Source organism: Spermophilus citellus (genome assembly GCF_964194105.1).
Source record: "Spermophilus citellus genome assembly, chromosome: 3".
Lineage (NCBI taxonomy): Eukaryota > Metazoa > Chordata > Mammalia > Rodentia > Sciuridae > Spermophilus > Spermophilus citellus.
The window spans coordinates 136,125,749-136,151,279 of NC_138184.1; the positions used below are offsets into that span (position 1 = coordinate 136,125,749).

General features: G+C 37.2%; 1 protein-coding gene and 1 pseudogene across 2 annotated transcripts in view; both read left to right on the top strand.

Moving 5' to 3' along the window:
- AOAH (acyloxyacyl hydrolase) overlaps positions 1 to 25,531 on the top strand; it is a 223,752-nt gene that overhangs the window by 42,034 nt on the left and 156,187 nt on the right. The window contains exons 3-4 of the mRNA XM_081285694.1: positions 7,999 to 8,065; positions 23,365 to 23,464. Of these exons, the coding sequence (XP_081141820.1) occupies positions 7,999 to 8,065; positions 23,365 to 23,464 (167 nt within the window). The remainder of the gene's footprint in view (positions 1 to 7,998; positions 8,066 to 23,364; positions 23,465 to 25,531) is intronic.
- Positions 12,830 to 15,752, top strand: LOC308645252 (rRNA-processing protein FCF1 homolog; annotated as a pseudogene). Its single transcript has 2 exons — positions 12,830 to 12,865; positions 15,273 to 15,752. The product of its transcript is annotated as an rRNA-processing protein FCF1 homolog (transcript).

The window sequence follows — 25,531 nt, forward strand, 5'->3', positions numbered from 1 at the left end:
GGAATAATATTCCATTATATGTATATCAACATTTTGTTTATTAGTCTATTAGTTGATGAACACTTTGAGTGGCTAGTATAAATAATTGCTGCTATGAATATTTGAGCACAAGTTTTTGTCTGAAGATACTCTCAGTCCTCTCAGGTTTTGATGTAGGAGAAGAATTGCTGGACCATGTAGCAAATTGTTCAATCATAGGCTAAACAATTTGAGGAATTGCTAGGCTGATTACCAAAAGAGGCCACACTATATTATATTCCTACCAGCATTGTATGAAGCTTCTAATTTTTCCACATGCTCAGCACTTTTTCTCTTAACTAGAGGATATCCTAGAAGGTATTGTATCTAAGATTTAGAGAAGCTACCTTTGCTAAAAGCAGTGACTCTTCCTTTAGGCCTGCAGATGCCCAATGGGTAAGTGCTCTCAGACCCAAGTGGCATTGAACTGGAAATCAACAAAAGAAAAAAACCAGGGCTGGGGATGTGGCTCAAGCGGTAGCGTGCTTGCCTGGCATGCATGTGGCCCGGGTTTGATCCTCAGCACCACATACAAACAAAGATGTTGTGTCTGCCGAGAACTAAAAAATATTTTAAAAAAAAGAAAAAAAAACAAACAGGAAATCCCAAACATATGAAAATTAAATAACACACTTCTGAAATACAAATAGATCAAAGAAAAAAATCTCGAGAGAATTTTTTTTAATATTTATTTTTTAGGTGTAGATGGACACAACACAATGCCTTTACTTTTATGTGGTGCTGAGGATCAAACCCCATGCTAGGCAAATGCTCTACTGCTGAACCACAATCCCAGCCCTAAAGAGAAATTTTAAAATATTTTGAAGGGGGTCAAAGTGAAATTATAAGGTTGGCATCTCAGCCTTCACTTTGTATCTGTCTCCTTTTACTACATTAAATTTGGGGTCAAGACCCTGTTTATCTCTGCATGTAGGCATGGAATCATTTAAGGAGTATTTATCTAAAAACTACTAATATAGGTTTATTAGCACTAAATTTACCCAACCTCTCATCCCCCTTCAAGACTGAGGACAGATTTGCAAGGAAATTTGCAGTATCCTGTTTCAGACCCCTGAAGTGGCACTAGAAATCTCCAGTTGTTGTCCTACTCCTTCTAGGAACAGCAGGAGCCATCCTCTCATGGGAACTGAATTGCCACCTTCCAGATGACAGTTCTGATGAACAAACATCCTGAGCAAGTAGAAATTGCTCCTGCAAGTGATAAGGACTTTTCTGGAGCTACTTTGAGGAACCAGAACTGAGAGAATGATCAACTAGGCCACAGTTTGAACAAGACTGTTGACTATGCAGACCTTCAGCCCATACCCAAATTCTTCTCTATTTAAACCTGAAGGTCTTGTCAGCACTCCAAAGACAGGATCTCACGTTGCCTGCCCAATGTGGCCATAGTGATTAAAGTTTCCTTTCCTGCTTTTCACCACAACATTTTCTGTTTGTTTTTTGGGGACAGTGGTATCCTGGTTAGCTGGGACCCCAGGAGTTAGGCCTCTGGCCTAGGATGCCGGTGACAGCATAAAGTTGTGTCTCATCTTGGTTTGGATGTATATTTCCATGATAGCTAATGATATGGAACACCTTTTTGGATGCTTATTGGACATTTATATATAGTTTTTGGCAATATACCTGTTCATGTCCATTGCAATTTTTAAAAATTAGACTATGCCTTATTTATTGTTGAGTTAAGTTCAAAGTTCATCCACAAAATTTCATCCCATTTATAGTCAACTAATTTACTCCTTCTTAACAATTATGCTTCAATTTCTCATTAAACAAACCTAGCCATTAAAAGAGTTCAGGAAATATCACCTCAAAATATGTCACTATAGTGTATTAATTACCACTATGTAAACAGAGCTAGGCTCTAATCTGCAAAAACACAAATCCTCCAAAGGAATTTGATTGTTATCAATCTCCTGAAAAATTAATGTTTATCAAGTAATCAGAGTTAGAAAGGATAGAAAACTGACCACGCCTAGAAAGAACTTGTTAAAACTCATCTTCAGCTCTTCTAAGGGTCCATTCATATTCCCCCAATTACTCTGAAGATTTTTTTTTTAACTTCCTAATCACCTCATTTACTTCCATGAGAGAATTGAGTCAAAGGACTCTTCCTCTTTTCTTAACTGACCTGCCTAAAAATTGCTCTAAACTATTGTTAGCTGGGATGACTAATCTGAGTTCAGGCTTCAGTACCAGTACCTGCCAAGAAAATGACAAGCCTTGACTGGAAATGGTCAATGGTGAAGTTTGTTTCAACAGACCTGAGTCTTTGCCTTCTTCAGTGAAAAAACCTTCCCAAGATCTGATCTTCCCTTTTCTTGATTATTCATATATATGAATATATATGAGAGGGAGATGCCCCTTCAAATGGAGATTTCCTTTCTAAACTTCTTTTATTATCAAGGAAGAGTTTGGGGGGCAGAGCAAAGACCAGGACAAGAAGAGGCACTGGACTGGAAGAAGAGACAGTCAACAGAAGTCTGAGGGGAAGGGTTTTGTTACCAGAGTTCTAGGCCAGGGGTCTGACTCCAAGGATTCCAGCCAACCAGGTACAGCCTTTTGCCCTAAAACACAAACAGCAAAGGTAATGGTAAAAAGTAGAGAAGAAACTTAAACTGATATGGCCATCTTAGGAAGGCAAAGTGAGATCCAGCACCTCAGCCCCATCTCTGGGGGGTTATAACAGAAGCATTAGGTTTAAAAAGAGGAAGCATGGGGGCAGGGATGAGAGGTCTGCATGATTAAGCAGGTCTTAGTCAAACTGTGGATCTGGCTGATCATCTCTCATTTCTGATTCTATGAGGTGGCTCTGGAGAAATCCTTATTGCTTGGGGAGGCAATTTCTACTTGTTGTTCAGGATGATTATCTGTCAGACCTATGATCCAGGAAGATGGTAATTTGGTTCCCATTGGATGATCACTCCTGACTGAGTCAGGGTGGCAGTCTCATCAGGGGGTGATTCCCTGGAAGGTATAGAACAATGACTGAAAATCCCTAGATGCCTCTCCAGGGATCTGAAAGAGGATGTTGTAAAAGCTAACAGTCAAATGTCCCTGAACATCTCATCTCAGTCTTGAAGGGGAACCAGATAGGTAAGTTTAGGGCTAATAAACTGTACTACTAGCTTTTATGTGATCACTCCTTAAATGATTAACATGTAGAGCCCAGCAAGTCAAAAAGTTTAAGGTAATAAAGGAGACAGATTTTAAAAAAATGAAGTTGCATTGAAACAGACTGAATATGGAGGGCCCCATCTGAAATTGGAAATGGCTTCCTTATGCCGAGAGTGGAGGCTTCAGGGAGTGGTGGGGCTGGGACCCCCCACCCTGAAAGGCTCCAAAGAAGATGGGGATGAAGATTGCCCAGTCAGGCCTATTTAAGGCAGGCCAACTCCATCTGCATAGGTACATGTTCTGCCTTTTGTCTCACTTCCTAGCCACTGTCGCTTCTCCCCTGACTTCTCTCCTTCAAAGGTTTAGCTCAATCTCAGGAATTTTGGAGATAGAACCTTTGAAACAATTAAGCTTCTTCTATCTTCCTTCAAAGGTGGTTTGGAATGAAATCTATTTTCCTACCAATTTGACTGAATATTTCTGAAGCAGTGAGCATTATGGCCCAGCCTCTTTCTTCCTGAGCAGCATTAGAGCTGCCCAGTAACAGTATCCTGCTTTTAGTTACTCATTGGGTATCTGCAGACCTAAATGGAGTCCCTGCCTTCCCACTGTGGCTACTGCAACCCCAAGATAAGTTTCATTCATTTCTCTAGAAAATGGTGGTCTCTATACAGAAAATCGGCTGCAGTTCCAGATTGGGGGGGGGGGGTCTAGACTAATTAGATCCAGATTAACTCATAATTCCTTCTCTTATGGAACAGGGAGTTCTGGACTCTTCAACCCCAGATGAACTCATCATATCTATCTAGTCTAGTTTCTTTCTGACCCAGTCAAACATTTAAGACATCTCTATAAGATCCAATCTTATTTCTAACAAACCCATTTTAGTTCCTGTCTGATTTGCTCAGCCACCACAAACTCCAAGGGTCATATGATCTCTCCCAGCACAAATTAACCATGGACTTGGGCTCAAGGCACAAAGAGGAATCTTTTATTCATGATTATAAAATCAACTTCCAAACCCAAAATTTGCTCAAACAAACTCTGTTTAAAACACAAATCTGAGTAGTATCAGAATCCTAAAGAGAATTTACCATGATCCCTAGATATAGCAGGAAAACAGTGAGCATCTTGGACTCAATAGTCACCTATCTCTAGCTATCCTATCGTGCTCCTGAGAAGTCCCTGGAGTTCTGCTTTGGATCCTGCTGACTATGCAAAATCTGTTAAAAGAAAAAATCCCGAGGCTTTTAAATTTTAGTAGAGCTTATTTGAGCAATTATACACAAAACAGAACAAGTAGAAGAGAACAAAAAACTCATAAATCAGATAAACTCTGGAACAAAAGCAGGTCCAGAGAAACCCAACAAGATCTGATAGCATTTATAGAAAATGGAAGGAAGTGTATCATAGAAACAACTTAATTGGTTCCAGTTTAATTGGTTAATTGGTTATGGAGTTTCCTGCATTTAACTAATGTTCAGCTGTTGCAATGACACTCCACAATGGTTTAGTCTCTTGATGCCTAGTGCAAAAGCCAAATCAATTGCCTCCCACAAATTTGATGTAAGTTTTAATAGTCCTTTATATATTCTAGTACCCTGTGCTAAATCATCTATCATATGATTTGCAAATGTCTTCTCACATTCTTTTCTCGATGCTAATCTTTGAAGCACAAAAAAAGTGTTTTTTTTTAATTTTGAGGAAATCAAATTTGTTCATTTTTTTCTTCTTTTTCTCATATTTTTGGTGTCATATTTAAGCTAGTTCAAACACACAGTGATTTGTAGCAATATTTTCTTCTAAGATTTTTATAGTTGAAGCTTTTACAGTTAGGTCTTTGGTCCATCTTGAGTTGTTTTTATAATGGTGTGAGGTGAGGGAATGCATTTATTCTTTTGTTCCAATTGTTCCAAGCACCATTTGTTAAATTCCTCCCACTATTGAAATTTTCTTGGCACCCTTGTCAAAAGTCAATTGATTAGACATTTTAGGATTTATTTTGAGGCTTTTGATTCTATTTCATTGATCTGTATCCCTATTCTAATACCCCCTGTCTTGGTTATTTTTATAATAATTTTGAAATTGGAAAGTATAAACTCTCTACCTTTGTTTTCCTCTTTCAAAATTATTTTAGCTATTCTGAATTTTGAATTTCCCCATAAAGATTAGGATCAGCTGATCATTTTCTACATAGAAGTTAGGACTTTGATAGAGATTGCATTAAATCTGTGGGCCAATTTAGGGAGATTGACACTTTAACAATATTAAGTCTGCCAACCTATAAACTGAGGATGTATTTCCATTTATTTAGGTCTTCTTTAACTTCTTTTAATAATAGAGATTCAAAGAATATATCATACCTTTTTGTTAAATGTATTCCTAAATGTTTAATTCTTTTTGATACTATTGTAAATGGAATTGTTTTCTTAATTTCATTTATTTGCTCATTTATGCTGCACAGAAAGACAGTTGAGTTGGCATTACAACTTTGTATCCTGCCACAAATATGCTAAACTCATTTGGTAGTTATTATAGTTTTTAAATGGATTTCTTAGGATTTTGAACATACAAGATGATATCATCTACACAATAGTATATTATTTTCTTTTTTTGCTATTCTGGATGCCTTCTCTCTCTCTCTCTCTCTCTCTCTCTCTCTCTCTCTCTCTCTCTCTCTCTCTCTTCCTAACTTTTTGGCTAGAATTTCCAATATAATGTTGAATAGAAGTGGTGACAGCAAACATTCTTGCCTTTCCTCATCTTAGAAGGAAATGATTCATTCTTTTGCCATTAAATATCACATCAGCTGTGACATTTTTGTAGATAACCTTTATCATGTTGCAGAAGTTCCCTTTTATTTCTACTTTTTTTGTTTTTGTTCTCTCTCTCTTTTTTTTATTCATGAAGGAATGTGGTATTTTGACAAATATTTTCTCATCTATTAAATGATTATATGTTTTTTGTCTTTTATTGATGTGATGTAAAATATTTGTTGATTTTCAGATGTTAAATAACTTTTTCATTTTGGGGATAAATTTTACAAGGTTACAGTATAAAACTTATTTCTATGTTGCTGGTATTTTATTGAGGATTTTTGTGGCCATATTATAAGATAATTTGGTTATAGTTTTCTTTTTTAAGGGATGTGCCTGGTTTTTGTATCAAAGTAATACTGTCATTATGACTGTTAAGAAATGGAGTCTCCTCTTCCAGTTTTTGGAAAAGTTGTGATCAGTTGGTATTGATCTTTAAATGCTTGGTAGAAGTCACCAGTGAGGTCTTCTAGTCTAGGGCTTTTATTTGTGAGGGTTTTTTTTTTTTTATAGTTGGACACAATACCTTTATTTTATTTTTTTTATTTAGTTTTTTCTGTGGTGCTGAGGATGGAACCTAGCGCCTTGCTTGTGTTAGGCAAGCACTCTACCACTGAGCCATAACCGCAGACCTGTGAGATTTTTATTACTAATTTAATCTTCCTACTTGTTATATGTCTATGCAAATTGTCTATTTATTCTTGAGTCACTTTTGGCATTTTTGTCTTTCTAGAATTTCCCCATTTCATCTAAGTTATCTAATTTATTGCTAGGCAGTTAATAACTGTATTCCCTTATAACTTGTTATTTCATTAAGTTCAGCAGTAATGTGGGGACACATTTATAATTGCTTAGTTCAAGAACATACTATGTTTGAAGTTGTCCATTATTGTTTTTAAAAAGCCATGTAATATATCTATTTTAATACAAAAATAATATTTAATATCACTTACCTCTAAGTGAAATTGAAGAACCAAGGAGAGTTCCCTATATTTTTTCTGTTATTTTATTATGTTATTTCTGTTTTCTGTTTTTGTTACAACTCATGCTTCAAGCAAGGCCTGGGTCCCCCAATTTGAGCATGGCAAGGTCAATTCGCTTCAGTCATCTCTTCCCAGGACAGCTCATCTGGCCCTAACTATAAGACCCAAAGTTTAATTAGCAGGGTTCCACAACAGACTCACAAAGTGGAGAAGCAGGACGAGAATTGACTAGTCACATTATGTGTTAAAGTCTGTAAATAAGTCAGGATGGTGCCTGGCATTTTGCCAGAGGGAGTGGTTTATGAAGTAACGCCAGCGAGCCATTAAGTGTGGAGATTCCTTATTGGTTGACTGCTGTATCTAGTTTATGTTAATTAGATAAGCTGTGTGGAATGTATATATACCCCTCCTGCCCTACAATAAACGGCTCCCTCTCCTGCTGTATCAAAGTACACAAGTTGTTCGTCACCCCCCGGTTATTTTGCCCAGCCAGCCGGGCTGCAGCAATTATGTAGATGGATTCATCCACAAAACATCCCTGATCCTCCTAAGATATTTTGTTGAAGGGTGTACCTGTGCCCTGTGTGTCTGTGTTCAGGATGCAAGTGGCAGTCCAGGGACAACGGTTAACAGTTGATCTTGTAGTTCCAGGATGGTAATAGCAAAAACTAGACCTGTCTGATCCACATTCCAGATTATTGACTTTCACACAAGTTGTGTTTCTTTCAACTTCAACAAATGAGATCTAAGCCCACATTCAGATATTCCTTGGTATCGATAAAGAAAATGAAAACCCAAAGTGAAACTGTTTTCATAATAAGCTGTTGGTCTTTAGCACGTAAAGTGGAATGCATGTAAACCTGAGATGGAAATGATATTTTAACAGATACATTCACTTTAAAATTACCAAAGCCTTAAAATTAAATACTCACATTCTTCATTAAATAATTACTCAACCTTTGTTCCTCATTAAGATCATCATTAACTTGTGTTTTAAATTCACCATAATAAAATGAATTCTATTTGCTCTCTTTATTTTTTCTTAGAAAAACTGTTCTTGAAAACCACCTGCTATTTAATGGTTCACAAGTTTGGATCAGACATCATAAAACTGTGAGTATGACATGGCACTGAAGTTGAGTCAGTTGCTCAGGCCTGCAGGGAAACTGGGAGAGAGGAGCCTTTGTTTATGGGTTTACCAGACAAGGACTTGAGCTGATATTCAAGGTCTTGGTAATAGTGGAAAACTGAAACCAGATTCAGCTCCTTTGTCACTCTGGTGAGGCTCACCTTGAATTGCAGTGTGGCAAGCTGGTCACTTCTTCTCCAAGAGGCCTTCAGAGGGAATTTACTAACTACAGATGACACTATTCTATTGGCTGACACAAGCACTTGCCCCCATCACCTGTGGGCTCCCCAACCTGTGCCCACTCCTCCCCTCCCCTCCCAACCCCTATTCTCTCCTCACACTGGCTGGTTTCTGTAAGGTCAGGCACAGGTGATCAAAAGTAGGCAGATTAAAAGCTGCTGAACAAAGCTTTTTTGAGATGTGCTCCCCAGCGAGACCCTCCAGTCCAACAGAGCCGATCAAGGGAATCGAACCCAGGCTCAGCTGGATTGGAATTTTATTGGGCTTATTGCAGGAAGAGAGGGCTTGGGACAGGAAAGGGAGTCCTCCTGTGCTTGGTTGGGTGATCTGGCTGAGATCTGTGTCCTTCCAGGATTGGCCAGGAGACCCTGCTGATTGACAGGTGGTATGGGTTGCCTGGTGCTTTGTTTCCTTAGCCACCTCAAACCCACCTCACTGTTTTCTGGCTCACTCAACCTTCCCAGCTCCATTTCATCATCACTACCTGCTTCTTTTTCTCTTTTTACCTTTCTTCCTTCTTCAGCTCAGGGTCCTATATTAGTTAAACCACATTCCTGTTTGCGTCACTCTTTTACCAGCAAGCCACAAATGGCTTTCCTGTACATGAGATGTCGTTACTTACTTAATCACTTTGAATAATGTAATAAGCACCCTAAACTGAAGTCCAGAACCTTGACAATCACTTAGTCTAACCACATAGTCCCTCACTTTCTTTCTCATGCTCTTCCCACCCATGGGAACATCATCCAGGATTCCCTGTCCATCTTTATTGTCCTCTTTCTATAGTTTAATTATATACAAATATGTAAATTACATAATAGGTAGGTCATGTATCTCTCTTAAAAGCATATAATTTTATTTTAGCTGTTTCCTTACTTTAGGGAGAAGGCATCACATTTTATAGACCTTTTGGAACTTATCACTTAAGTTTGTATGTCTAAGATGCCCTCACATAGTTGTGTCATGGCTGTGGTTCATTCACTCCAACCATATGTAATATTGCTTGGTGTCTCTACAGTTGTCAGTTTACTCCTTCTCCCTCTGATGGGCATTTGAGTTGTTTCCTGTTTCCCCTCTGTGAGCAGTGCTCCTAGGAACATTCTCACATGGTTCCTCTTTGATGTGCCATTAGCCTTAAAGTAGAGAGTCTCAGAAGACAGCACCATCCTCCACAACAGATAGCCTAGAGTCACAGAGTTTTAAAGTCAGAAGGAGCTTAAATTAAAAAGACAAGGGAGATAAATGGTGTTATACCATGCTGTATTCCTGCCTCTACTAATACTCAGCTTGCTCCATTACAGTGATTTATCATGAGCCTTGGAGTGTGAGTATTCAAGGGCAGGTACCCAGGCTTTTTAGCAAATATCTTGATTATTGCCACTACTTCCTCACCGGAACCCAGATGTGCAGGCTTGCCCATTGCCTTGCAATGCCATAACCTACAATATTATTAGACTATTATCTTTTGAATGCAAAGCTAATCATGGCACTCCCTTTGCATAACATTCCTCAAAGTCAGCACTCTGCAGGTTTCCTACCCTTGTGCACAAAAGTCTTCATGAAGCGGTCCTGAGGACTTTTCCAGATTCATCCCTTGCTACCCCACAGGACCTACTCCACTAGTTCTCCTTACCCACCAAGAAGGTTTTGCCTTAAGATGTTTGTAGATGTTTCCAAGCTTGGCACATGCAAAACCTCGACTCCCAGAACTCAGGTCCAGGTCACCTCTTCTGGAAGCAAATGAAAGTTAATATGAAAATGCTATCCCCACTACACATAGGCCACAGGCGCGCGTGCACACACACACACACACACACATACACACACGCATGCACAATCTCCTAGAACCAATGCAAACCTCTAGCACATCATTTATTGCACCTGTTTGTAACTTAATGATCCCTTTACTTTTCTGAGTTGCTACTAGATTGAAAGTTTTATGAGGACTAGGACTGCATTGCACTCGTTTTTATATCTCCAAGTACTTAGCAAAATATTGACTATTCAAAGAAGAAAGGAAGGAAGGAGGGACTTAAGGAGGAAGGGAAGGAAAAGGAGGAGGGAATGCAGGAAGGAGGAGAGAACTTTGCATCTCCAGGATCTGATGTAATACTTGAGTATATAAAATCTTCAATTCATGTTTGTTAACTAATGAAATCTTTAAATAAATAAAAGTATTACTTCAATTGAGCCATGACCAGACTGCTCCAAAGAAAATATATTTGATAGTAAAATTAAAATATAAAAGTAGAAATACACCTTTAATCCTAGTCAATGAGTCTGTTTATAACTAGTGCTAGACAATGCTGTTGGAAGAAACATTGCTTAGGCAGAGAAACCCTGAGGCACTTAGATCAAGGCACCAGACAGACAACTGGAAACAGTCACAGGAGCCAAAGGGAGTACAAAGGCAATACATACCCATGACCAAAATGGGTACCAAAGAGCAGCTGCCATGCAAAATATTCTTCTGTAGCAGGCTGTGGAATAGCTGGTGTAAGAGCCAGTTAAGCACAAGGTCAGAGAAAGGAAACATGGGGTACTAAGTATTGTAGTTACAGTTGGTGAACTATACAACAGACAAATGTGCATGCTTGTTAAGAAAGAATCAGCCCAAGAAGTCACCAAAAGAAGGACCTACTCCTGAGTAGGTAGTGGGGAAGGAAGAAGCTAGTATTTTCCTAAGATAAATAATTCTCATAAGCACCAAGTGGGCTATTTTTAAGTAAGACAGTTGCAATAAATTATTCCTTTTCATGGTTCTGTCCTCCTCTTGTTTTGTGTGTCCATAATGTTTCTGTACCCATGTTAGTTACGTGCTGACAGGAATATTTCTTCATATGGTTTGTTCTTCTTATGTTTTAAGTAATCAGATACAGCTCTGGGTCAATGTAGGCCCTGGAAATAACAACCACATGATTTAGTTTTACCTGAATATCAGCCTTAAAATATTAAATGTGTTCCTAACCCAGAGGGCATCATTCCTATTATTCCATACCAGTCTGTTCTCAATAATTCATGGACTAATTATGCAGCAATTACATTCCCTACCCACAGGCAGAACCACGGGATGCTGTAGAGAAGTAGGACACCTGAAAACTCATGCATTCCCACAAGAACCTGGGTCATGCCGTGTCTTAGTGTGTTTGGGCTGCTATAACAAAACCCCTTAGAATGGAGTAATTTATACACCACAGACATCTATCAGTCCCAGTTCTGGAGGCTGGGAAGTCCAAGATCAAGCCATCAGCAGATTCTATCTGGCAAAGGCTTACTCTTTGCTTCATAGAAGCCACCTTCTCCCTGTAGCCTCACATGGCAGAGGGAGCAAGTAAGCTCTCTTGGTCCTCTTTCATAATCCCATGATGCAGGCTTTGCCCCTGTGACCTGATTACCTCTAAAGGCCCCACTTCTTAATACCACTGCGGATTGGGTTTCAGCATGAGTTTGGGGGGAATTCAACCTTCAGGCAATAGCATATCAGGAGGAGCTAGCTAAGAAGTCCAGTTCTAGCCAGTGTCTATGTGCTCTATCAGGTCCTGACCTCTATTGTTCCCAGTGTTGCCACAGAAAACCTGTCTCTGGGTCCTGTCAGTCTCATCTTGCTTCTTGTTATCTATTGATGTTTTCCTCTAAATCACAAATTCTTGTGTCCCAAAACCAGTAGCTCTTAGAGATTAGAAAAGCCTACACTGTTAACATTTTTAGAAGAAAAATGCAAAGCAGAATTCATAACAATTATGGACAATTTAAATATAACTAACGGCTTTTCTAGACATCAAAAATATAAAGCAATGTAATTATGTTATTCTCAAGATAATTATAATTATAGAAACTATTAAGCTCATAGTATACTCTAAGGAATGTGGTCCAAAAATGGGGTAAAATATTAAATTATATGAGGAAGATCTTTCAATTCTGTTGGCATGTTCTTTGCTTAGAATTACTATATAAAACTTCAATTGAGAGTAAGGTCAAAAGTCTGAATTTGAGCATCTTCAAGTGAAAAAAGTCCTACCCCCAAATCTTTTCTGTAGGTTCTATTACTTTGCCCATCTGGAAACCCCAACTCTCTTCTTTAGATTTATGATGATAATGATCATCGTCATCAATATAATTCACCATGATCCTAATTAAGCCTGTCAGTTGTTTCCACCAAATGTGTTGAAGGCTCTTTCCTGCGTGCCTCACTCCTGTGCAACTCTATAAAGGTAGTAAAAGGAAATAAATTAATATAGGATGTGTTCTGTGTGTATGGAGCTTAGAAGTTACCACTTGGTCCTTATGATAAGTAAAAAGCTGAACAAACTGAAAAATCAACAGTACATCTAAAATTCTTAAGAGAAATAAGGTCACTGGACTAACCACTGCCTCTAACACTTGAGAGAGAAGGTGGAAACAGAGAATCATAACTTCCTAGAAGTAGAAGAAACTTCCACAGAAACAAACCAGTAGTGGAGCACCAAAGCCTGAACTGTACTCTTGACCTGTGCTTGATGTGGTCAAATATGAGAGTTAAGACTCCAGAGGTCATTGCCATGGGGGTGTGTTACCATTTGTAACTGGAATGTTCCCCAAAGGCTTGTGTGTTGAAGGCTTTGACCCAAATACATCAATGTTCCGGAATTAGGGAGTAATGATTAGATCATGAGGGCTCTGATCTCATCAATGGATTGATCCAGTGATGAGTTCATCAAATGGGCTATTGAGAGGTGGTGGGACACTACAGGATGTGGAACTAGCTGGAAGAAGTAGGTCACTGAGGGGATACCCTATAAAGTTATCTCTTGTCCCCAGCCCTCTTCTGCCCTCTCTCTGCTTCTCAGTTATCATGAGCTGAGTACTTGGCTTCCTCATGAACTTCCACCATGATGGTCTGCCTCACCACAGGCCCAGAAACAAAGAAGCCAGCTGACAATGGACAAAAACATAAGCCAAAATAAATCTTTCATCCTTTGTTTTTCCTAAGGTATTTTGTCACAGCAATGAAAAGCTAACACAAGGTTTTAAAATGCTAGAGATCAAATGAATAACAATGAAGAAGAAGAATGCTTTCAATGGGATTTATTATTAAAAATAGTTGAAGAACTAATCTTTGAACTTGAGCATATATCAATAAAAATCTCCCAAACTGAAAAGCAAAGGAAACAAAGAATGAACAAAACAGAATGTCCATGGACTGTGTAAATATGTTCAATAGGAGTACCAGAAAGAAAATGAAGGAGAGAAAGGAACAGAAAAAAAAATATCTGAAATAATGACTGAGAATTTCCCAAAACAAAATCAGACACCAAATCACAGATCCAGGAAGCTCAGGAAACACCAAGCAGTATAAATGCCAAAGCAAAAAACAAACAAAAAACTATACCTGGGCATAAAATTTTTCAAATATAAAAATCAAAGATTATTTTAAATCCTAAAAGAGGTCTAAAGGGGGAATATCTTACCTACAGAGGAGCAAAAACAAGAATTTCATCTGATCTCTCCTCCAAAACAATGCAAACCAGAAGAGAATGGAGTAAACTATTTAAATTTTTAAGATGAAAAAAACCACTAACCTAGAATTCTATACCCTGAAAATCAAGCCCTCAAAAATTAAGAAGAAATAAAAACTTTCTTATACAAAAACAAAATTTAAAATAAATTGAGAGTATGTGTTGCCAATAGACTTTCCTTCAATGTAATGTTAAAGGAAGTTATCTAGAGAGAAAAAAAATATAGGTCAGAAACTCAGATTCACATAGAAGAGTACCAAAGAAGGAAAACTTGAAAGCAAAATAAAAACTCTTATTTTCTTATTCTTAATTGACCTAACAATTACCAGTTTGTTAAAAATAGTAATAGCACCAACATATAAAATTATGTATGCTTGCATAAATTTGTGTATGAGGGCTCTGTGTGTGTGTGTGTGTGTGTGTGTGTGTGTGTGTGAAGGTGAGAAATGACAGCAATTTTATAAGCTACAGGAAGGAGGAATTAGGATTTTTTTTGGTTATTATATTATAGTCACAGTACCCTGAAGCAGAATAGTACTATTTGAAAGTGGGTTTGAATTAGTTGTAAATGTTTATTACAATCTCTAGAGAAACTATTAAGAAAGGTAAGAAAAAAAAGAAGTACAAATTGACATGCTAAGAGAGAAAATAGAATTATATAAAATGCTCACTTAAAACCACAGGGCTGGGGCTATAGCTCAGTGGAAGAGCACTTGCCTAGCATGTGTGAGGTACTGGGTTTGATCCTCAGCACCACATAAAAATAAACAAATAAAATGAGGGCATGCTGTCCATACACAACTACAAAAAATTTTTAAAAAAAGAACTGGTGTGGTGGCACACACTTGTAATCTCAGCAGCTCAGGAGGCTGAGACAGAAAGGTCATAAGTTCAAAGCCAGCCTCAGAAACTTAGCAAGGCCCTAACCAACTTGGCAAGACCTGCCTCAAAATAAAATATAAAAAGGGCTGGGGATGTTGTTCAGTGGTTAAGCACCCCTGGGTTCAAGCCCTGGTACCAATAAATAAATAAATAAATAATAAAAAGCAATAAAACCACAAAAAGCAGAAAAATGATGGAAAATAAAATGAAAAACAAAAGGACAAGAGCAAAAATAAAGAACAGTAACAAATATAGTAGTATTAATCCAACTATATCAATAAACACTTTGGACACCAGTGGTCTAAAAGCACCAGTTAAAAGACAAAGATTGTCAGGGTGGATCAAAAACAAGACTTGACCATATGTTATCTGCAAGGAAATCACTATAAACATGAAAACATATGTAGATGAAAAATGAATAGACAAGAATACAGAACAAACAGGTGTGCATGGTGAACACAGGAAAACAACAACAAAAAAAATGCAAGGAAATATGTGACCATAACGTGAATGCTTAGTCTCAGAGATGAGAGGCTTGACAAAAAGGAAGATCAAAATCTAAAAATAACAAAAGAAAGATGATCTCAGTGCACTGCAGGAAAAGGAAGTCCCCCACCACCCTTCCTGCATATTCTTCCAATGTAATACACAGCTGGGCCCATCTTCTCACATCCTGATTGATACCAACTTTATCAATTTTTCCCTTAAAACCAAATTGGACTTAGTGCAGTCTGTAAAATGCCAAGTGTATCTCTTACATAACTGTTTGTGTAATAGCTGGAATTGAGAAATTGGGGCAGGAGTATTGAGTGGCTATAAGGTCACTAAGGATCCATGGTTTATAAACAATTACCATGCACACACAAAGGAACCTATGCAGGTAACTGCTTAATACAAAGAGTAACTCAATACAAATGTTGCATCGTGGCTATACAGTTGACCAAGACCTTAAACAAAGAGCTAGAAGATCCCTGGAGTTCGTTACATGTACATTTCTAACCATAGGTACAACATAGAGCAGATGCCAGATGATTATGGAGCCCCTTGGTTTTGATTCCTACAAGACAAATTTCCTCTGCCTTCCTTTGACCCACTTTCTCTCTTACCATTTCAGTAAATATGCTATGAATTATTCTGTTCATCCATTTGCTCTATAATGAGCAGAGTATGGTTAAATATACTCTTTTTGATGATTTTTGAAAAACAAAAGGTGAACGAATAAAGATATCCCATCCTAACATTAATCCAAAGAAAGCAAGAATAACTATATTAATTTTTAAATGAAACATACTTCAAAGCAAGGAAAAACATCTAAAGAATACTTCATCCAACAGTAGCAGAATGCACATTCTTCTCAGGCTCAAATGGAATATTCACCGGGATAGAACACATTTTGATCCAAAAAGCACATCTTAACAAAATTTAAAGAATATAAATCATAAAATGACTGCTCTCAGACCTCAGTGGCATTAAACTAGAAATCAACAAAAGAAAGAAAACAGGAAATCCCAAACATATGGAAATTAAACAACATACTTCTAAATAACACAGAGATCAAAGAAAGAAAATCTCAAGAAATTTTAAAAGAGGGAAAAGTGAAATTACAAATTATTAAAATTTGTGAAATAAAGAGAAAGTGGAACTCAGAGGGAAATTGATAGCATTGAGTGTAGATATTGGAAAAGAAAAAAGATCTAAAATCAATCATCTAAGCTTCCAACTTATGATAACAGAAGAAAGAGAAGAAATTAAATTCAAGCAAGTGAGGAATATAAATTTAAAAATTAGAGCCAAAAAGTAAAATTAAAATTAAGAAATTAATATAAAAAAATCCATAAAACCAAAATCTAGCTCTTTAAAAAGATCAATAAAACTTATAAACCTCTAACCATGCCAAGTAAGAAAAAACAAGAAAGGACACAAATTATCGATATGAGAAATGAAAGAGAGAACATCATTATAACCCCATGATGTTAAAAGGATAAATAAGAAATACTATGAATAACATTATGCCTCTAAATTTGATAACCTAGATGAAAAAGGCCAATTCCTTGAAAACCCCAAGCCACCAAAGCTTACACAAGAAGAAACAGAAAATATGAATAGGCCTACATCTATCAAAGAAATGGAATCAATATTTAACCTTTGAAATAAAAAGCACCAGTCCCAGATATACTAACTTGTGAATTCTATCAAACATTCAAGAAAGAAATCATAACAATTCTGTATAATCTATTCAGAAGAGAAAAACTAAGGGAATACTTCCTAACTCGTACTATGAAATCAGCATCACACTAAAACCAAAACCAGACTAAGACATTATAAGATAACTACAGAATAATATTTTCTATTCTCAAGAACATAGAGAAAAAAACTTCATGAAACATTAGCAAATCAAATCTAATAATGGGAATAAATTATATACCACAACAAAGTAGAACTTATCACAGGTATGCAAAGCTGGTTCACATACATCAATTAATGTAATCCATCACATCAACAGGCTCAAAAAGAAAACTTGAATGATCATATCAACAGATGCAGAAAAATCATTTGAAAAAAATCCAACCTCCATTCAATATAAAACTCTCAGTAAACTGGAAATTAAAAGGAAACTTCTGCAACTTGATAAATACTACCATAAACCTAAAACTAAAACTATATCATTTTTACTGGTACATTATAGTTATAAATAATGATGGGATTTGTTCTATATTCACAAATGCATAAATATAAACATAATTTGGCCAATATCACTTCATCCTAACATTGTACTTAATGCTGAGAACTAGGATCTTTCCTACTAAGATCAGGCACAAGGCAAGGATGCCTCTCTTACTAACAACTGAAACAGCGAGTTTCTTTAAAAACTATCTATAGCCTTTCTGTGCAATACAGCAATTATACTCTTTTTTTCTTCTCTTTTCTTTTTTTATTTGTTCATTTTAGATAATACTTTTCAATAGCACAATAGATGTCTTAGCCAATGCAATAAGACAATAAATGGAAATAAAATGCAAACTGATTGGGAAGGAAGAAATAAAATCATTTTTTTGTTCGCAGATGATATGATTTTCTATGTAGACAATCCAAAAGAATAAACAACAACAAATCCAGGAACTAATAAACAATTATATCAAGGTTGCAGAATAAAAGGCTAATATACAAAAGTGAATACTTTCTTATGTACTAGGATTGAACAAGTAGACACAGACTTCACAAAAAATGAGCTCAAATGGGCTTAAATGTAACAATTAAGTCTATAAAACTCCCAGAAGACAACATAGGAGAAAATCTAGATGACCTTGGGTTTGATGATAAATTTTTAGGATCTAAAAGGTTATGAGCCATGAATAAGGAACTGATAAACTAGATATCATGAAAATTAAAATTTCTACTCTACAAATAGACAATGCCAAGGAAATGAAAATGTCAGTCACATAAATGAAGAAACTATGTACAAAATAAAAACATCTGATAAAAAACTATCATTCAAAATGGACAAAGATTTCTTGATGTGGTTTAGATCTTGAGTTTTTCCCAAAGGTGAAATCCACAGCTTAGTCCCCAGCCTGTGGCACTATTTGAAGGTGGTGGAACCTTCAGGATGTGGAGCCTAGTGAAAGGAAGGTAATTGGGCTATGTCCTTGAAGGGGCTATTGGGAACCCAACTCCTTTCTGTCTCTCTCTTGTTTTCTGGCAGCCATGAGGTGAACAGGCCCACTCTGTCACATACTCCCATCATGATGGTCCTGTGCCAGAGCATCAGGGTCAAATGATCATGGACTGAAAGCTCTGAAACCATGAGCCAAAATAATCCTTTCCTCCTTTTGAATTAGTTATCTTGAGCATTTTCTTATGAATGACAAAAAGATAAGTAACACAACTCTTAAAACTCAATAATTAAAAAAATCCTATTTTAAATATGATACAAAGAACTTAACAGATATTTCATCAAAGAAGATATACTGATAGCAGATAAATACATGTAAAGATGCTAAACATCATATGCTATTAAAGGATTGTGAATTAAATGAACAAGGAGATACCGTAACTCACCATTAGAATGACTAAATTTCAAAACAACTGAAACAGCGAGTTTCTTTAAAAACTATCTATAGCCTTTCTGTGCAATACAGCAATTATACTCTTTTTTCTTCTCTTTTCTTTATTTGTTCATTTTAGATATACATGACATTAGAGTATATTTTTGACACATTATACATTCAAGGAGTATAAAACGTATTCTAATTAGGATCCCATTCTTGTAATTGTACATGATGTGGAGTTTTACTGGTGGTGTATTCATATATGAACATAGGAAAGTTATGTCCAATTCATTCTACTGTCTTTCCTATTCCTATCCCCCTCCCTTCCTATACCCCCTTATACTCTTGAATATTTATCTAACTGAACTGAAAACTATGTCCATGCAAATAGCTGCGCATGAATGTTTATAGTAGCATTATTCATAATCATCAAAATCTAGAAGCAAACATAATGTCCAGTAGGATTTTTTAAGCCTGTGGTACAAGCATGCAATGAAATATTTATTATTCATCAATAAAAGGAAATGAACTATCAAGTCATGAAAACACAAGGAGGAAAATCAAATGCATATTCCTGAAGAAAAGAAGGCAAAGTAAAAAGGGTTTATACCTTTTCCAACTTTATGATATTCCAAATATATGACATTCTGGAAAAGACCAATCTATGGAAACAGCAAAAATTTAGTGGACACCAGAGGTTAGGATTGAAGGAGTGAAAAATAGGCATGGCACAAAGGACTTTTGGGACAGTGAAAATACTGTGTATGATGCTTACATGGTGACTACATGTCATTGCACATTTGTCCAAATCCAAAGAATGTACAACACTAAAAGTGAACCACAGTGTAAACTATGGACTTTAAATAATAGTGATGACATCTAAATGTCATTGTAGCTTATGAATTTTAGCAAATGCACTGGTGGAGGATGTTGATATTGAGGGAGTTATGAATGTGTGAGAGCAGGAGTTGAAGGGAAATCTCTAGATGTTTCTTTCAAATTTTCTGTGAGCCAAAAATAAATGTTAAAAAAAAATGCAACCATTTTTGTCTCACTTGCTGCTCTGGGGAAAAAAGAAAATAGTGTTAGGTGAAAATGGTTCTCATGAATTTGGGTATTTCCTAAAGATATCACATATTATGTCTAGTCTACGCCTTCTGTCCCAAGATTAGTTAAGAGGGAATGTGCTACCTCGTTACTTCTCATGCATCTTGCATATTTTAATGATATTAAATTTGTGTGGATTTATGGGGCTCAGTATGTTATCTTTTTGTCAAGAGGAGTACTTCTCACTTTAAGTCTTTGATGATAAAGTCCTACCTTAAAGGATCTTCAAGGATCCTTGCCCAGTTCCCCTCTCCTATTCCCCAGATCAGAGAGGGCTAGCCTCACTCTTTGACTGAGTGGTCTCCATGTCCATTCCCACATTCAAGTTCATGCACTTGAAATTCTGTTCTCTTGCAGGGTAAAGGAGAAAAGATCTTGGACGCAGTATGATGAGTTGGCTCTGGTGGTCCAGAATTGCCACAGATGGGATATTGGCCTTTGGTTTAAAACAAAGATTAAGCAGAGCCCCATCTATCACTCTCCTGAGTCCACTAAATACCAGACCCCCATAAAGACAGCAGTCATCAGTTAAACAAATGAACCATTAAGTTGAAAACAGATGTGTGAAAACAGCCACCCTCTCCTGATTTACTGACCCTCAGTAGACATTAGTTTGGCAATTGACTTTATCTGTAACAAACAGCTTGGCCTGCTGCTTAGAAGACTTTGTTTCCTTTAACACTTTGAGTTACATCCCACACACATACACCTCCCATGAAGGGACTCTGGGGCTAAGCAGGTGACTTTCATGATGAACTATGATGAACTGTTTTTCCTTCTTAACTCTGTTACTTGCAGAAGGTTGATAAGCCATCATGTCAACCACGTTGTCAGTATCATTGGGCTGGAATGAAATTTGGAGGCTTGTGGTCACATCCTATCTTCGTGTAGTGGGAGATTTATTTTAAGGTGGACCTGTTTCTCTGATAGGCTTTGATAAGACACGGTTTTGATAATACAACAGGCAGGTCTGTCTACAGGAGGATGCATGGTATAAATAAATCCTCAAGGTCCCCTCCAGCATTTGAAGGGGTGGTAGTTCAAAGATAAAATTATTAGAGATTTTAAAATTATTATGATGTTCAGCAACCATTAAAAGCGCTGCTCACTCATTAAGTGAAAACCAGAATGTTTTGTTTGCGTTTCATATTTGCTTTACCTTTTCAAATCTCATTTTTTATTCTGCACGTCCAGGTTTAAAATTCCTTTTGATGGGTGTATAACCCAGGTTTGTGAAATGAGCATCAGGGAAATAAACAGAGATGAGCATGGATTGGGGGAGCAGATTCAATAACTTACATTTGGGCCCTGGCCAAGTGTTTTCCAGTGCTAACCATCAGTTCTCAAGGGTTGGATCACATATGACTATAACTGCCTGCAGTTGCAAGAAACAGAAACAACTTGACCTTGAGATGGTTTATTATTATTATTATTATTATTATTATTATTTGAACTTTGTAGTTACACATAGTGGCTGGGTTCATCCTGACAAAATCATATGTTGGTGAAATTTGATTTTAACACTTGGTCCCTCTTTTCCCTCCCTCTTTCCTACTCCTCCTCCCCGCCCCCCTGTTTTCCTTCCTTTGCTCTCTACTAGACTTCCTTTTGCTCATCTATTTATTTGTATTTGATTGGTTCTTTGACCTGGGTTTTGAAGAAGGAAGAGGAAGAAGAGGAGGAGGGTCAGGGAGAGGAAAAGAAAGGTGGCAGTAATAGTAATAGACATGGAGGTCCTCACTGTAATGGTTTGATAGGGAGAGAAGTAAGGAACCTAGAGCGCACATATCATGGAACTCAAGGGCAGGGACATATCTAGGTATCTAAAAGAGACTGAACCTGGAAACCAAAGGAACCCTGGTGTGCTCTCCCTGGGCTTCCTCATTCCTTCTGTATTCTGCCCCAGAACCCCTTCCTGCAGACTCGCTTTCCAGAGACTCAGTCCACATGCTGGGATATATTACAGCCCCAGTTGACTACAGCTCCTTTTAATTTGAGGATAGTCTGGACCAAAGTCAAACTTTTTTTAACAATTCCAGTTTTTCCTAAGAGAGCATCTGATTGGTTCTGCTTGGAACAGTTGTCTGATGAAGTTCAATCAATTGGCCAGGAATTATAAGGTACAGAGTTCCCCTTTATCCTGTTTCAATGACCTGCACTCAACTGCCATCCAAAAATATTAGCTAGAAAATTCCAGAAATAATTTATAAGTTTTAAATAACTCTTATTATGAAATATTATTGGAACTGTTCTATTTTATTTGTCATTATTGTTGTTAATCTCTTACTGTGTCTAACTTATAAATTCAACTGTATGGTAGTTAAGAATGTATAGGCAAAAGTATGATATATACAGGGTTTGGTATAAACCTGTTACTTCTGCTGCATCAGGTATCCACCAAACGTTTCAGAACATATCCCCCAAAGATAAGGGGGACTAATACATCAAAATGGTTACCAGAAGCCCACCCCTATAGCTGAAGGGGAAAGTCAAGTGGCCTGGAAGAAACTCCATAAAGTGTTTTCTAGAACCCATCACTGTCCACATAATACAAAGATTTATCTCTGGGTATTACCAACCAAAGTTGTTGGATTTGTTTGTTTTTCCTGCTTTGGTTTGGTTTGAATCAATAATATCATTGAAATTTTTACTAAAAATCCATAGTTTTTCCTTCATTCAAAGCAGCACATCATACTCTTTTTTTTTCCTTTTTTCTTTTTTTTTTTTTTTTGGTAAGCAGTTTTTGGAGTGCCAAAGAGAAAATGGATATGGAAGGTTCATCTAGATGTACACCAAAGAGCTCTATCTTTACACCATCCCAGGGAAAGAAATAATTCTATATTATATTTTCTTTACTTAAAGGAAAATAGATGTTTTGAATTATACCTAAGACAATCATTTTAGAGGCTGAGACTGGAGAATCATATGAGTCCAAAGCCAGCCTCAGCAACAGTGAGGCACTAAGCAACTCAGTGAGACCCTGTCTCTAAATAAAATACAAAATAGCGCTTGGGATGTGACTCAGTGGTTGAGTGCCCCTGAGTTCAATCCCTGGTACCAAAAAGAAAAAGAAAATAATTTTAGGTGCTGAAGAGTGTATCATAAATGTTTTTTGGTTTTTTTTTTTTTTTTTTTTTTTTTTTTTTTTTTTGCTTTAGTCTGCAAACTTCAAAATATTCTTCCCTCAAATTACACCCAGGACCTTTCTAATTGTATTTGTGGTTTCATCTAAACAGAACCTCAAAACTCATGAGAAAGCTGACTCAGGTGAGGGCGGTGTGTGCCCTTTCTGCCCCTAAGACCTTATTCTAGATGGAGCAGAGAGCAATGGCCAGAAATCCTTATGATCCAGAAGCTACCCACATGAGGCTCTGGAAGGCCAGGCTGCCCCAAGTAGTTGGTATTAGAATCCCTTCTGGAGACTCACCTTTCTCTGAAATAGCTTCGGTTTCCTAGTCTTTCCTTCCTGAGAGACGTTAATAGCCTTTGTTTTGTCCCATTTCCCTCTAGGCTTGAGGCAGGTATGAATGCTGATGTGGTGTGTCACACTCTGGAATTTTGTAAGCAGAACACTGGCCAACCGCAGTGCCATCTCTACCCCCTTCCCAAGGTAAGTGGGCTCCACCCTGAATGTTGTCTACAGTGACATTAAAGCCCTTTGAAAATGCCATCAAGGATGCTCAACTTCACTTACTCTGAGGTGTGGGGACAGGAAAGTCAAGATGACATTTTCTTTTTTTTTATCTTTTTATATATACATTCTTTTATTATTTTTATTATTTTTTTAATTTTTATTGGTTGTTCACAACATTACAAAGCTCTTGACATATCATATTTCATACATTAGATTGAAGTGGGTTATGAACCCCCAATTTTACCCCAAATGCAGATTGCAGAATCACGTCGGTTACACATCCACAATTTTACATAATGCCCTATTAGTGACTGTTGTATTCTGCTACCTTTCCTATCCCCTACTATCCCCCCTCCCCTTCCCTCACATCTTCTCTCTCTACCCCATCTACTGTAATTCATTTCTCTCCTTGTTTATTTTCCCATTCCCCTCACAACCTCTTATATGTAATTTTGTATAGCAATGAGGGTCTCCCTTCATTTCCATACAATTTCCCTTTTCTCTCCCTTTCCCTCCCATCTCATGTCTCTGTTTAATGTTAATCTATTCTTCCTGCTCTTCCTCCCTGCTCTGTTCATAGTTGCTCTCATTATATCAAAGAAGACATTTGGTATTTGTTTTTTAGGGATTGGCTAGCTTCACTAAGCATAATCTGCTCTAGTGCCACCCATTTCCCTGAAGATGACATTTTCAATTACTCCATGTGAACTAATATTCACTAGTTTCAACCTAGACCGAGGCCTCCTCTCAGGCTACGAAGAATGTCTTTGCTCTCTAGCTATTGTGGACAGTAATATTGAGCTGGGCTGGCAGAAGGCAGGAGAGTTAATCAACCAAGGAAAACAAGTTTAAATCCACCTCTCTACTACTTAAAAACCAAGCAAGTCACTCTTAAAGAGTGACAAGCTCATCCCAGGTTGCCCAGGACTTTCCTAGGATCAGCAATGAAAGTCCCACATCCTGGGAAAACCTACACAGTTGGTCACCCTAGTCAGAGCTTTGTTGTCCTTACTCATAAAATGTGTAAAAAAAAATACCTCCCTCCTAGATTTATCATGGGAAGTAAGTGAGCTAGAACATAAAATGCTTAGCATACTGCCTGCTATATAAAAAGGTGTTAATAAAAATGATAGCTAATGGGATTATTATAAATATCATTATTATTCAGAGACAGCTGTTCAGAACACCCTGCGTGCATTATATCATTTCGAGCAACTTTTAATTGGATTGCAGTCAAAGACAAGGCTGCAAATGTTGACACAATTCCCTCCCCACACTCCAGATGAAAGTATAATATGAAATCCTATTAGGCCTCATAATATGATTTTCACAAATTTCCTTTAAGAAAAATTTCTTGATTTCTTTTCCCAGCATCGTGATTCTTCTGTTTCTATTTTAATTATAAATTTTTTTATTCACATTGAAATTAGAAGTCAATTCTAATTCTTTGCAGGCTAACCAATGCACATGATTTTGCTGACTGACAGCGTTAAATATCATAAGCCTCTCTCCCTGAGCAAAAAGAAAGGATTCAAATGCCTGGAGTATGTGTATATTTCATGCTTCATCCATTATTGACTACCAATTAAATTTCCCCTAATTCCACCTGAGAAGCTGTAGACTCTACTAGTTTCTAACAGAGTTAGTTAATTTTAAATTTTTATTTTTTTTTATTTTTTGCAAGGTGGCCTGTATAGTTCTTTTTAATTCTAACCCATTATATATGACAGCAGAATGCATTTCAATTCATATTAAACATATAGTGCACAATTTTTATGTCTCTAATTGTACACAAAGAAGAGCCATACCATTTGTGTTTTCATATATGTACTTAGGGTAATGATGTTCATCTCATTTCACCGTCTTTCCCACCCCCATGCCCCCTTCCCTCCCTCCCCTTTGCCCTGTCTAATCATCCATTCCTCCCATGCTCCCCAGCCATCCCCATTATGCATCAGCATCCACATATCAGAGAAAACATTCAGCATTTGGTTTTTTTGTGCTTGGCTTACCTCACTTAGCATAATATTCTCCAACTCCATT